The sequence below is a fragment of the Macaca thibetana genome, chromosome 5, assembly GCF_024542745.1.
Source record: "Macaca thibetana thibetana isolate TM-01 chromosome 5, ASM2454274v1, whole genome shotgun sequence".
Lineage (NCBI taxonomy): Eukaryota > Metazoa > Chordata > Mammalia > Primates > Cercopithecidae > Macaca > Macaca thibetana.
Window position 1 is genome coordinate 67769324 of NC_065582.1, and position 13833 is coordinate 67783156.

The 13833-nt window shown below is 37.9% G+C and overlaps 2 protein-coding genes across 2 annotated transcripts in view; one reads left to right on the forward strand and one right to left on the reverse strand.

Annotated features, from left to right (window-relative positions):
• LOC126955751 (signal peptidase complex subunit 2-like) overlaps positions 1 to 13833 on the reverse strand; it is a 705796-nt gene that overhangs the window by 254986 nt on the left and 436977 nt on the right. The window lies entirely within an intron of this gene.
• BBS7 (Bardet-Biedl syndrome 7) overlaps positions 1 to 13833 on the forward strand; it is a 55301-nt gene that overhangs the window by 34419 nt on the left and 7049 nt on the right. Inside the window, 2 exon segments of the mRNA XM_050792630.1 lie at positions 3377 to 3516; positions 11719 to 11883. Coding sequence (XP_050648587.1) covers positions 3377 to 3516; positions 11719 to 11883 — 305 coding nt within the window.

Here is a 13833-nt window from a genome sequence, read left to right on the forward strand (position 1 = left end):
GCATTTGTCATATATTTTCCTACCACCTGAATTTTGCTGATTGCATTCCAGTGATATGATTTATTATCATACATTCTAGAGAAAACCTTTTAAAGTTTGACATAATCATTTTTATAATTAAATACTTACCATAGCACACAAATCTGTTTTAGTTATTTATAGTGGGATTAATTTTGATAGACGTATGATCTAAAAATTTAGGACTGTAACTTTTTTCCTGGTGTTGCTGATGTTTTGAAACTCAAAGGTTTTTTTATTTTTCAAGAGAGATGCTGTTACACAATATTTTTTTCACATCTGGTTAAGGAAGTTCCAGTTAAATATGATGTTTCCCCTGAACAATTCATTTTGGTCTGCGTACATTCCTTTTTATGTACTTTGAAAGAAAAATGGAAAACTAGGATAAATTTATTTCTAAAAAAAAAAAAAAGTATCAGTAAGTGACCTAATTAAACATTTTACATTGAGCAAGTTTCTGCTGACAAATTTGAAAGTTGAGTAAAAATTGATTAAAAGCAATGTTTCACTTTTTTTGTTGTTGTTTTGTTTTGTTTTGTTTTTGAGATGGAGTCTTGCTCTGTCACCCAGGCTGGAGTGCAGTGGCACAATCTTGGCTCGATGCAACCTCCACCTCCCTGGTACAAGCGATTTTCATGCCTCAGCATCCCTAGTAGCAGGGATTATAGGCGTGCACCACCATGCCTGGCTAATTTTTGTATTTTAGTAGAGACAGGGTTTCACCATGTTGGACAGGTTGGTCTCGAACTCCTGACCTCAGTTGATCCACCCACCTCGGCCTCCCAAAGTGCTGGGATTACAGGTGTGAGCCACCACACCCAGCCATGTTCCCCTTTTTTTAGTTGGACATAATAATTTTAAAGTGTAGAAGAAAGACAAAATGCCTGAAAAGAGCCAAGAAAATTATGAAAAAGAAGAAAAGTAAGGTGTAACTTGCTTTGCCATATGATAAAACATACCATAATAAAAATAATGGAGGATATTTCCAAGCCTAAATATATAGGCCATACAACAGAATAATCTAGAAATAGAACCCAGAATATATTTCACATTTATGGGAATTTAGTGCATGACATTTCTATTTTAATAGAAGGGAACACTTCTATTAAATCACTATTTCTGTTTAAAAATTACTGTTGACACAACTAGCATCCATCTAGAAGAAAATCAAATGAATTGTTATCTTATGCCATATATAAAAAATAAATTCAGATGAAGTAAGTACCTACTTATTTAAAGAAAGAAGACTTAATTGTCTAACAGTAATTGTCGATAACGTATAAACAGCCTATTGTTACAATAAAAACCACCAAGTAAGGAAAATAGGCAAAGGATATGGACAGGCAAGTCACAGAAGAGAAGATTGGGCACAGTGGCTCACACCTGTAATCTCAGCACTTTGGGAGGCCAAGGCGGGCAGATCACTTGAGGTCAGGAGTTCAAGAACAGCCTGGCCAACATGGTGAAACCCTGTCTCTACTACAAAAAAAACAAAAACAAAAAAGTTAGCTGGGATTACGCACCTGTAATCCCAGCTACTTGGGAGGCCGAGGCATGAGAATCGCTTGAACCCAGGAGAGGGAGGTTGCAGTGAGCTGAGATTGTGCCACTGTACTCCAGCCTGGGCAATGGTGTGAGACTCTATCTCAAAAACAAACAAACAAGCAAAAAACCCAAAACACAGAAGAGGGAATCAAAATAGCTAACAAACAAAAACGTTCTACCTCATCTTTAGCCAGAGAAATTCAAATTAAAATAACAAAAAGCAGTTTCTTTTATCTAGCAGAATGGCAAAAAATTAATAGTTAAAGAACAACATCACTGGGGACGGGGATGAAGAAAATGACACTGTCAGTCACAGCTCGTGGAAATATAAGTTGTTACAACCACTTTGGAAAACAGATATTAGCTCCTTTGGGGAAATCTATTAATAGCAATAAAATAACAGTAATATACATACAGACATGAATATAATTAATTGCAGCATTGCTTGTAGAAGCAGAAAAGTAGAACCAAGGTGAATACTCATTAATGATTGAATGGTTGAATAAATAACTATTTATCCATATCTTGGAATATTACACAGCTACTATAAAGAATGAGTTGATTTATACAGATTAACATGGAGGGAATTTCATAAAACACACAAAATGCGGATAAAATCTCTCCATATACTTTGAATATATTTTTATTTATAGTAATATAAGTATGAATAAATGAATGAAAAGAAACACACCTGTCTGATATAGCCAGTTATATAATATGGGAAGGCATAAGTGGGATGGGAGGAGCAGCAAGGTGGTGGTGATAGGAGAGGCAGAGATAAGGGGGAAAATGTGAACATTAGAAATGAAAGCAAAGATGTGTAGGATATCCAATAGACTTAGTCATGTGAAATGATATATTAAATTAGGCCCTTCTTTTAAATTAGATCTTCCCAGCTCAGTGAATTACTATTTCCTGTTAAGTATGTTGAATTCTCAGGATTTCCAGCCAGTTATATTCAAAATAGCCCAAAAGAATTTCCAGTTCAAATATGCCATAATTAGATTATAGGTATGCATCTCTATTTTCACAGAATGTCAATAATTAAGTTATTTGAAACATTTTTTCTGTCAATAGATTTTTATAATAACAGCTATGTGCTAAATACTCTTTTTTTGTACCTGTACGTGGAGAGACATATGAAAGCATAACTACCAAAGTAGTAATAATGATCATCTGGGGTGGGAGGATTTCAGGTGACTTACATGTTTGTCCAGATTTTTCTTTATTGTTTGAATTTGTAAATAAGGAATATTAATTGTTATGCTGATTATTACAAAATACTTTTTCATATAAAGTTATTATGTTCTATATTAAAGCTCTTTTTCTTGTGGAAAAAAATCTCTGCCAATATGAGCTTATTACTCTTTAAAACTTAACACCAAAATATAGGTTTATCAGATCTATTTTTTGTTTTCCTTCTATAGTTTTACTTATTATGTTTTTTTATCCTCTTCCTTGTCAGCAATATTCACAGGGCAACATTTGCAAAACATCTTACTTAAACTTTTTAATGTTTCCCACTTAGGTCAAATTTTGATGTTTTCCCCCTCATGCCATGAAAAGTATGAGTTAAAGTATTAATTAGATTAGAGAAGTTACCTTTGTGTAGTACAAGAGGTACTACAATCTGTCCCGTGAATTGGAACAGAGTGGGACAGGAGAAAGAAGCTAGACAGCTTTCCAACTCCTCTTAAATTAGGTCTTCACATCTTAGTAAATTTTAAGTACTTGATAACTTGTGTTGAACGTTTTAAAGATATGTTTTGCTGCTAAATATTCTTATTTTGTTTTCTTTTTTCTGTTGAATCAGATTCGCTCAATTGAAGGCCAGTATGGCACACTACAAGCATATGTGACTCCAAGAATTCAACCCAAAACCTGTCAGGTCCGCCAATACCACATCAAACCTCTTTCACTCCATCAAAGAACTCACTTTATTGATCATGACAGGTAGGACAAAGGAAAGAGCAGTTTCTTTTTAGGATATTACACAATTCAAATAGACCTGTTTTTTATTTTTATAGTGTAAATTCTGTTAGCAAGTTCTACTTTTAAAAATTAAATAGTTTAAATATTATAGATTTAATATTTCTAATAAATATAAGATTATTTGTTTTATTTTACAGGCTAGTTTGAGTTGTACTTTTCCATCTTTCTCGTATATTACTATTCTGGGATTATTGGAATAGCAGTTCTCTTTCTCAGATACTTAATGTGAGAGCAAATACTGTTTAACCTTTTTTTTATTATTATACTTTAAGTTCTAGGGTACATGTGCACAATGTGCAGGTTTGTTACATATGTATACATGTGCCATGTTGGTGTGCTGTACCCATTAACTCGTCATTTACATTAGGTATATCTCCTAATGCTCTCCCTCCTCGCTCCCCCCTCCCCACAATAGGACCCTGTGTGTGATGACCCCCTTCCTGTGTCCAAGTGATCTCATTGTTCAATTCCCACCTATGAGTGAGAACATGCGGTATTTGGTTTTCTGTTCTTGCGACAGTTTGCTGAGAATGATGGTTTCCAGCTGCATCCATGTCCCTACAAAGGACATGAACTCATCCTTTTTTATGGCTGCATAGTATTCCATGGTGTATATGTGCCACATTTTCTTAATCCAGTCTGTCACTGATGGACCTTTGGGTTGATTCCAAGTCTTTGCTATTGTGAATAGTGCCGCAATAAACATACGTGTGCATGTGTCTTTATAGCAGCATGACCTATAATCCTTTGGGTATATCCCCAGTAATGGGATGGCTGGGTCAAATGGTATTTCTAGTTCCAGATCCTTGTGGAATCGCCACACTGTTTTCCACAATGGTTGAACTAGTTTACAGTCCCACCAACAGTGTAAAAGTGTTCCTATTTCTCCACATCCTTTCCAGCACCTGTTGTTTCCTGATTTTTTAATGATTGCCATTCTAACTGGTGTGAGATGGTATCTCATTGTGGTTTTGATTTGCATTTCTCTGATGGCGAGTGATGATGAGCATTTTTTCATGTGTCTGTTGGCTGTATGAATGTCTTCTTTTGAGAACTGTCTGTTCATATCCTTTGCCCACTTTTTGATGGGGTTGTTTGTTTTTTTCTTGTAAATTTGATTGAGTTCTTTATAGGTTCTGGATATTAGTCCTTTGTCAGACAAGTAGATTGCAAAAATTTTCTCCCATTCTGTAGGTTGCCTGTTCACTCTGATGGTAGTTTCTTTTGCTGTGCAGAAGCTCTTTAGTTTAATTAGATCCCATTTGTCAGTTTTGGCTTTTGTTGCCGTTGCTCTTGGTGTTTTAGACATGAAGTCCTTGCCCATGCCTATGTCCTGAATGGTATTCCCTAGGTTTTCTTCTAGGGTTTTTATGGTTTTAGGTCTAACATTTAAGTCTCTAATCCATCTTGAATTAATTTTCATATAAGGAGTAAGGAAAGGATCCAGTTTCAGCTTTCTACTTATGGCTAGCCAATTTTCGCAGCACCATTTATTAAATAGGGAATCCTTTCCCCATTTCTTGTTTTTGTCAGGTTTATCAAAGATCAGATGGCTGTAGATGTGTGGTATTATTTCTGAGGGCTCTGTTCTGTTCCATTGGTCTATATCTCTGTTTTGGTACCAGTACCATGCTGTTTTGGTTACTGTATCCTTGTAGTATAGTTTGAAGTCAGGTAGCATGATGCCTCCAGCTTTGTTCTTTTGGCTTAGGATTGTCTTGGAGATGCGGGCTCTTTTTTGGTTCCATATGAACTGTAAAGCAGTTTTTTCCAATTCTGTGAAGAAAGTCATTGGTAGCTTAATGGGGATGGTATTGAATCTATAAATTACCTTGGGCAGTATGGCCATTTTCACAATATTGATTCTTCCTATCCATGAGCATGGTATGTTCTTCCATTTGTTTGTGTCCTCTTTTATTTCACTGAGCAGTGGTTTGTAGTTCTCCTTGAAGAGGTCCTTTACATCCCTTGTAAGTTGGATTTCTAGGTATTTTATTCTCTTTGAAGCTATTGTGAATGGGAGTTCATTCATGATTTGGCTTTCTGTTTGTCTGTTACTGGTGTATAAGAATGCTTGTGATTTTTGCACATTGATTTTGTATCCTGAGACTTTGCTGAAGTTGCTTGTCAGCTTAAGGAGATTTTGGGCTGAGACAATGGGGTTTTCTAAATATACAATCATGTCATCTGCAAACAGGGACCATTTGACTTCTTCTTTTCCTAACTGAATACCCTTGATTTCTTTCTCTTGCCTGATTGCCCCAGCCAGAACTTCCAACACTATTTTGAATAGGAGTTGTGAGAGAGGGCATCCCTGTCTTGTGCCAGTTTTCAAAGGGAATGCTTCCAGTTTTTGCCCATTCAGTATGATATTGGCTGTGGGTTTGTCATAAATAGCTCTTATTATTTTGAGATACATTGCATCAATACCGAATTTATTGAGAATTTTTAGCATGAAGGGCTGTTGAATTTTGTCAAAGGCTTTTTCTGCATCTCTTGAGATAATCATGTTGTTTTTGTCTTTGGTTCTGTTTATATGCTGGATTACGTTTATTGATTTGCGAATGTTGAACCAGCCTTGCATCCCAGGGATGAAGCCCACTTGATCATGGTGGATAAGCTTTTTGATGTACTGCTGGATTCGGTTTGCCAGTATTTTATTGAGGATTTTTGCATCGATGTTCATCAGGGATATTGGTCTAAAATTCTCTTTTTTTGTTGTATCTCTGTCAGCCTTTGGTATCAGGATGATGTTGGCCTTGTAAAATGAGTTAGGGAGGATTCCCTCTTTTTCTATTGATTGGAATAGGTTCAGAAGGAATGGTACCAACTCCTCCTTGTACCTCTGGTAGAATTTGGCTGTGAATCTGTCTGGTCTTGGACTTTTTTTGGTTGGTAGGCTATTAATTATTGCCTCAATTTCAGAGCCTGCTATTGGTCTATTCAGGGATTCAACTTCTTCCTGGTTTAGTCTTGGGAGAGTGTAAGTGTCCAGGAATTTATCCATTTCTTCTAGGTTTTCTAGTTTATTCACGTAGTGGTGTTTATAGTATTCTCTGATGGTAGTTTGTATTTCTGTGGGGTCAGCGGTGATATCGCCTTTATCATTTTTTATTGTATCTATTTGATTCTTCTCTCTTTTCTTTATTAGTCTTGATAGCGGTCTATCAATTTTGTTGATCTTTTCAAAAAACCAGCTCCTGGATTCATTGATTTTTTTGGAGGGTTTTTTGTGTCTCTATCTCCTTCAGTTCTGCTCTGATCTCAGTTATTTCTTTTTTTTTTTTTTTTTTTTTTTTTTGAGACGGAGTCTCGCGCTGTGTCACCCAGGCTGGAGTGCAGTGGCGAGATCTCGGCTCACTGCAAGCTCCGCCTCCCAGGTTCACGCCATTCTCCTGCCTCAGCCTCCGAGTAGCTGGGACTACAGGCGCCCGCCACCACGCCCGGCTAGTTTTTTGTATTTTTAGTAGAGACGGGGTTTCACCATGTTAGCCAGGATGGTCTCGATCTCCTGACCTCGTGATCCACCCGCCTCGGCCTCCCAAAGTGCTGGGATTACAGGCTTGAGCCACCGCGCCCGGCCGATCTCAGTTATTTCTTGCCTTCTGCTAGCTTTTGAATATGTTTGCTCTTGCTTCTCTAGTTCTTTTAATTGTGATGTTAGAGTGTCAATTTTAGATCTTTCCTGCTTTCTCTTGTGGGCATTTAGTGCTGTAAATTTCCCTCTACACACTGCTTAACATGTGTCCCAGAGATTCTGGTGTGTTGTATCTTTGTTCTCATTGGTTTCAAAGAACATCTTTATTTCTGCCTTCATTTCGTTCTGTACCCAGTAGTCATTCAGGAGCAAGGTTGTTCAGTTTCCATGTAGTTGAGCGGTTTTGTTTGATTTTCTTAGTCCTGAGTTCTAATTTGATTGCACTGTAGTCTGAGAGACATTTTGTTATGATTTCTGTTCTTTTACATTTGCTGAGGAGTGGTTTACTTCCAATTATGTGGTCAATTTTGGAATAAGTGTGATGTGGTGCTGAGACGAATGTATATTCTGTTGATTTGGGGTAGAGAGTTCTGTAGATGTCTATTAGGTCCGCTTGGTGCAGAGTTGAGTTCAATTCCTGGATATCCTTGTTAACTTTCTGTCCCATTGATCTGTCTAATGTTGACAGTGGGGTTGTTGAAGTCTCCCATTATTATTGTATAGGAGTCTAAGTCTCTTTGTAAGTCTCTAAGGACTTGCTTTATGAATCTGGGTGCTCCTGTATTGGGTGCATATATATTTAGGATAGTTAGCTCTTCCTGTTGAATTGATCCCTTTACCATTATGTAATGGCCTTCTTTGTCTCTTTTGATCTTTGATGGTTTAAAGTCTGTTTTATCAGAGACTAGGATTGCAACGCTGCTTTTTTTTGTTTTCCATTTGCTTGGTAGATCTTCCTCCATCCCTTTATTTTGAGCCTATGTGTGTCTCTGCATGTGAGATGGGTCTCCTGAATACAGCAAACTGATGGGTCTTGACTCTTCATCCAATTTGCCAGTCTGTGTCTTTTAATTGGACCATTTAGTCCATTTACATTGAAGATTAATATTGTTATGTGTGAATTTGATCTTGTCATTATGATTTTAGCTGGTTATTTTGCTTGCAAATTGATGCAGTTTCTTCCTAGCATCGATGGACTTTACATTTTGACATGTTTTTGCAATGGCTGGTACTGGTTGTTCCTTTCCATGTTTAGTGCTTCCTTCAGGATCTCTTGTAGGGCAGGCCTGGTGGTGACAGAATCTCTAAGCATTTGCCTGTCTGTAAAGAATTTTATTTCTCCTTCACTTATGAAACTTAGTTTGGCTGGATATGAAATTCTGGTTTGAAAATTCTTTTCTTTAAGAATGTTGAATATTGGCCCCCACTCTCTTCTGGCTTGTAGAGTTTCTGCCGAGAGATCTGCTATTAGTCCAATGGGCTTTCCTTTGTGTGTAACCCGACCTTTCTCTGTGGCTGCCCTTAACATTTTTTCCTTAATTTCAACTTTGGTGAATCTGACAATTATGTGTCTTGGAGTTGCTCTTCTTGAGGAGTATCTTTGTGGCGTTCTCTGTATTTCCTGAATTTGAATGTTGGCCTGCCTCACTAGATTGGGGAAATTCTCCTGGATGATATCCTGCAGAGTGTTTTCCAACTTGGTTCCATTTTCCCCCTCACTTTCAGGCACACCAATCAGATGTAGATTTAGTCTTTTCACATAATCTCATATTTCTTGGAGGCTTTGTTCATTTCTTTGTACTCTTTTTTTCTCTACACTTCTCTTCTTGCTTCATTTCATTCATTTGATCTTCAATCGCTGATACTCTTTCTTCCAGTTGATCGAGTCAGTTACTGAAGCTTGTGCATTTGTCACATAGTTCTTGTGTTATGGTTTTCATCTCTATCAGTTCTTTTAAGGTCTTCTTTGCATTGATTATTCTAGTTATCCATTCATCCATTCTTTTTTCAAGGTTTTTAGTTTCTTTGTGCTGGTTACGTAATTCCTCCTTTAGCTCTGAGAAGTTTGATCGACTGAAGCCTTCTTCTCTCGACTCATCAAAGTCATTCTCCGTCCAGCTTTGTTCCGTTGCTGGCGATGAGCTGCATTCCTTTGGAGGGGGAGATGCACTCTGATTTTTTGAATTTCCAGCTTTTCTGCCCTGCGTTTTCCCCATCTTTGTGGTTTTATCTGCCTTTGGTCTTTGATGATGGTGATGTACTGATGGGATTTTGGTGTGGGTGTCCTTTCTGTTTGTTAGTTTTCCTTCTAACAGTCAGGACCCTCAGCTGTAGGTCTGTTGGAGTTTGCTTGAGGTCCACTCCAGACCCTGTTTGCCTGGGTATCAGCAGTGGAGGCTGCAGAAGATAGAATCTTGCTGAGCAGCGAGTGTTGCTGTCTGATTCTTGCTCTGGAAGCTTTGTCTCAGGGGTGTACCCTGCCGTGTGAGGTGTGAGGTGTCAGTCTGCACCTAGTGGGGGATGTCTCCCAGTTAGGCTACTCAGGGGTCAGGGACCCACTTGACAGGCAGTCTGTCCACTCTCAGATCTCAACCTCTGTGCTGAGAGATCCACTGCTCTCTTCAAAGTTGTCAGTGAGGGCCATTTACCTCTGCCAAGGTTTCTGCTGCTTTTTGTTTAGCTATGCCCTGTCCCCAGAAGAGGATTCTACAGAGGCAGGCTGGCATCCTTGAGCTGTGGTGGGCTCCACCCAATTCAAGCTTCCCGGCAGCTTTGCTTACCTACTTAAGCCTCAGCAATGGCGGGCACCCCTCCCCCAGCCTCGCTGCCACCTTGCAGTTAGATCTCAGACTGCTGTGCTAGCAATGAGGGAGGCTCCATGGGCGTGGGACCCTCTGGGCCAGGTGTGGGATATAATCTCCTGGTGTGCCGTTTGCTAAGACCCTTGGTAAAGCTCAGTATTAGGGTGGGAGTTACTCGATTTTCCAGGTGTTGTGTGTCTCAATATCCTTTGGCTAGGAAAAGGAATTCCCTTCCCCCTTGCACTTCCCAGGTGAGGCGATGCCTCTCCCTGCTTCAGCTCTCACTGGTCAGGCTGCACCTGTGGACCAGCGCCAACTGTCCGACACGCCCCAGTGAGATGAACCCGGTACCTCAGTTGAAAATGCAGAAATCACCCGTCTTCTGTGTCGCTCACGCTGGGAGCTGGAGACTGGAGCTGCTCCTATTTGGCCATCTTGGGCACGCCCCCCCCCCCCCATTTAACCTTTAGATAGTATAATTGTTCTCTGTGAATAGGACCTCATTGTATTAGCCTCAAATATTATATTTCCTTTATATTTCTTCTTAGGGAATACTGATAAAGCAATTGGTTGTGATAGTGCCTTTTATTTCCATGCCAACTTAGGCATCCACCTTTTTGTAGTTTTTCAGAACATGGGCTTAAAGAGAAGGGAAAGAGAGGAACAGTTACTGATTACTTTCTTTGTGCCATGTATTATGCTGGGAGCTTATGTAGTATTTAAATCTTATAGCAAGACAGGTAATAATGTCTCCATTTTATAAATGAGAAATGGAGGCTTAGAAAAGTAAGTAACTTGCTCATAAAGGGACTAAAGCTATGAATTTAAGCCAAAACCCATGTTCTTTGTATTGCTGCCTATAATTTAAAATATATAATTTAAATAAGATGTAAGGCAGACTATTCCTAACGAAGATTTTTGGAAAACATTAAAAGTCAAGGTTGTATTAATGGAGGCGGCATGGTGTGCTAGAAAGAACAGCAAATTGGTAATCAAGAGACTTGGATTACAATCTGTTCCTGTCTGACTTGGGGGTATAATTTAATTTAGTCTCTAGGTTTTAGTTTTTTCATCTGCAAATGAGAGGATTGGTCTGAACTTTTCATTTCATAAATTGCATTTTCTTAACTCTTTATAATTATCCATCTGATTTATTTTAAATTTGATTTATTTTACAGTTTTTTTTATGTTACTTTAGTGTGTGCTTTTGCAAGATACAAAGTATGATCCCATATTTCGGGAAGATAGAAGGTATTATTCTGTAAGTTGTCCAATGGCACAGAGCTAGTAAATAATGGAACAACCCATGCCTGTCTTACTCAAAAGCCCAATTCTTTGCCTTCACACTATACTGATTATTTCCCTAAGGAGATTCTTGTATAAGTATGTTTTGTAGTTTATGTAGTAGAAATACTAGATAAGCTTTTTTAAAATGAGGGCTGGGCATGGTGGCTCACACCTGTAATCTGAGCACTTTGGGAAGCCAAGGGAGGTGGATTGCTTGAGCCCTAGAGTTCGAGACCAGCCTGGGCAACATAGTAAGACCTCATCTCTATAAAAATAAAAAAAAAAATAAACTTTTTAAAAATGAAATATTCCCAAATAAATGGAATTTTATTTGAAAACATGTTATAATGAATAAAACCTGTTTACATATATCAGTTAACTGATACTTAGCACAGGTGCAGGTATAGGTAAGTGTTCGATTTTTTTCATGAAATTGAAATGTTCATTTATTTTACGTATAAGATTAATCTGAGAAAATTGAATGTTTTCATTTATATTTATTTAACAAATATTACAAAATTCTGCTTATTAATGTGTACAGATAATACCTTCATGTATTCCCACACATAAATATGTGCCTCTACTATTGTATTACAGACCCATGAATACACTGACTCTAACAGGCCAGTTCAGTTTTGCTGAAGTTCACTCCTGGGTGGTTTTTTGTCTGCCTGAAGTTCCAGAAAAACCTCCAGCAGGAGAATGTGTGACATTTTACTTTCAGAACACCTTTCTAGATACACAACTTGAAAGTATCTACAGGTAAATCAAACTTATTACTGGTTCACAAGTGTCATTTTATATAAATGTAGCTTCTAAATTTTCCTTTAAGTTAGGAGTTATTTGTGAGTAATCTGATTGAAAATCTATACTGTTCAAGATAATCTATTGAAAAACAAATCAAATTAGTAAGTTTGGAAAGGGATTGAGTAAAGATGTATATGCAAAGATCAATACATTTCTTAAGTTCCCAACAATAACAATAACTAGTGAGAAAATAAATTATTTTAAAAGACCCTTTCAGAGTAGCAATAACAATAACAAAATAGCCAGATAAAATCTGTAGGCATATTCTTAATCAGAAATATGTAGAAGTTACATGACGAAAACTGTAAGATTTTATTGACATAAATGACTTGATTAAATGGAGTAATATATTCTATAGTCATCAATATGAAGACATTGTAAAAGATGACAGTCCTACCCAAATTGATTTGAATATTTATCCTAATTCCAATAAAAACTCCAGTTGAATTTCTTTATGCACAAATATAACATGGCTTAGAAGTTTAGGGCTTAGAAAATGCAGGCTTTTGGCAGCTATTCTGATACAGTTTGGAGGTCATTATATTGTTTTACACTCTTCTCAAGCTTCTAGTTACACCCGTCGCTCCTCCACCATTACCTCTAACTCATCTTCTATAAGCTCCAGTAATTCCTCTCAACTTCTCAATATAGTAGAAGCTAAACTTTTCCTTTTTTTTTTAACCTGTCTCTGAATGTGAAATGGCCTACTTCTTGGGCAAGGCTAATTTCTCTACATCTACCCATTGAGCTTGGATCCTCCTGCTTCTTCAGAGTCTTTCCTTTTTCATTCTTTCTCACATCTGTAGGTTGTTTTTTGTTTGTTCCTTTGGTTTGTTTTGAGACAGGCTCTCATTCTGTCACCCAGGTTAGAGTGCAGTGGCATGATCTTGGCTTACTGCAGCCTCGACCTCCCAGGCTCAAGTGATCCAGCCACCTCAGCCTCCTGAGTAGCTGGGACCACAGGCATTCACCAACATGCCCAGCTAATTTTTTTATTTTCTGTAGAGACAGGGTTTCACCATGTTGGTCAAGCTGGTCTCAAACTCCTGAGCTCAAGCAATCCTCCTGCCTTGGCCTCCCAAAGTGCTGGGATTATAGGTGTGAGCCACCACACCTGGCCTGTAGGTTGTTTTTGTTTTCTGTGTGTGTGTGTTTTTGTTTTTGTTTTGCTTTGTGTTGTCTGGGAGAGAGCTCATTATTCTTTCTCTGGCCTCTTAAGGGTCTTTCCCTAAGCATATAATTGTGGTATTCTCCTAAGTTCTCTCAACTCAGGAGCAAGAAGTAGAATACCTTTTGCTTCTCTTGTTATTTTAAAATAATAACAGTATTGTTCTAAAAACATAATTTTACCTCAGAATTCAGCCTTTTAGAACCAGGAATTCAGCCTTTTAGAACTCTTCAGAAATCTAATTGGTTTTAACATCCATTCTATGGAGGTTTTTCACTATACCGTCCAAGGAAGCTTATCTGTGTCTAAACCTGTAATAATTACTCCCATTTTGAAGTACCACAATGAACCTCACACATTAATCATAGCAGACAATTCAATATGCCCCTAGCATATTATATACTTTTATAATAGCACACCTTTGCTCTTTATCATTCTGTGGCTTTGAATATTTTTTCTTAAGATTCAAAACTGTTTATCCTTTAAGGTCCAGCTTAATAGCTACTTTTTCTTTTTTTTTTTTTTAAGAAACAGTGTCACACTGTGTTGCCCAAGCTGGTCTCAAACTCCTGGCTTCAAGTAATCCTCCTGCCTCAGCCTCCTCAGTAGCTGGGATTATAGGTGCAAGCTACCGTACCCAGCAGTAGCTACATTTTTGAAGCCTTCCTTGATTCTCTTCTCTGTTTCCATAGCATTTTTTTCTTACTTGTCTGTGATATTTATTGTTATCTGCTTAA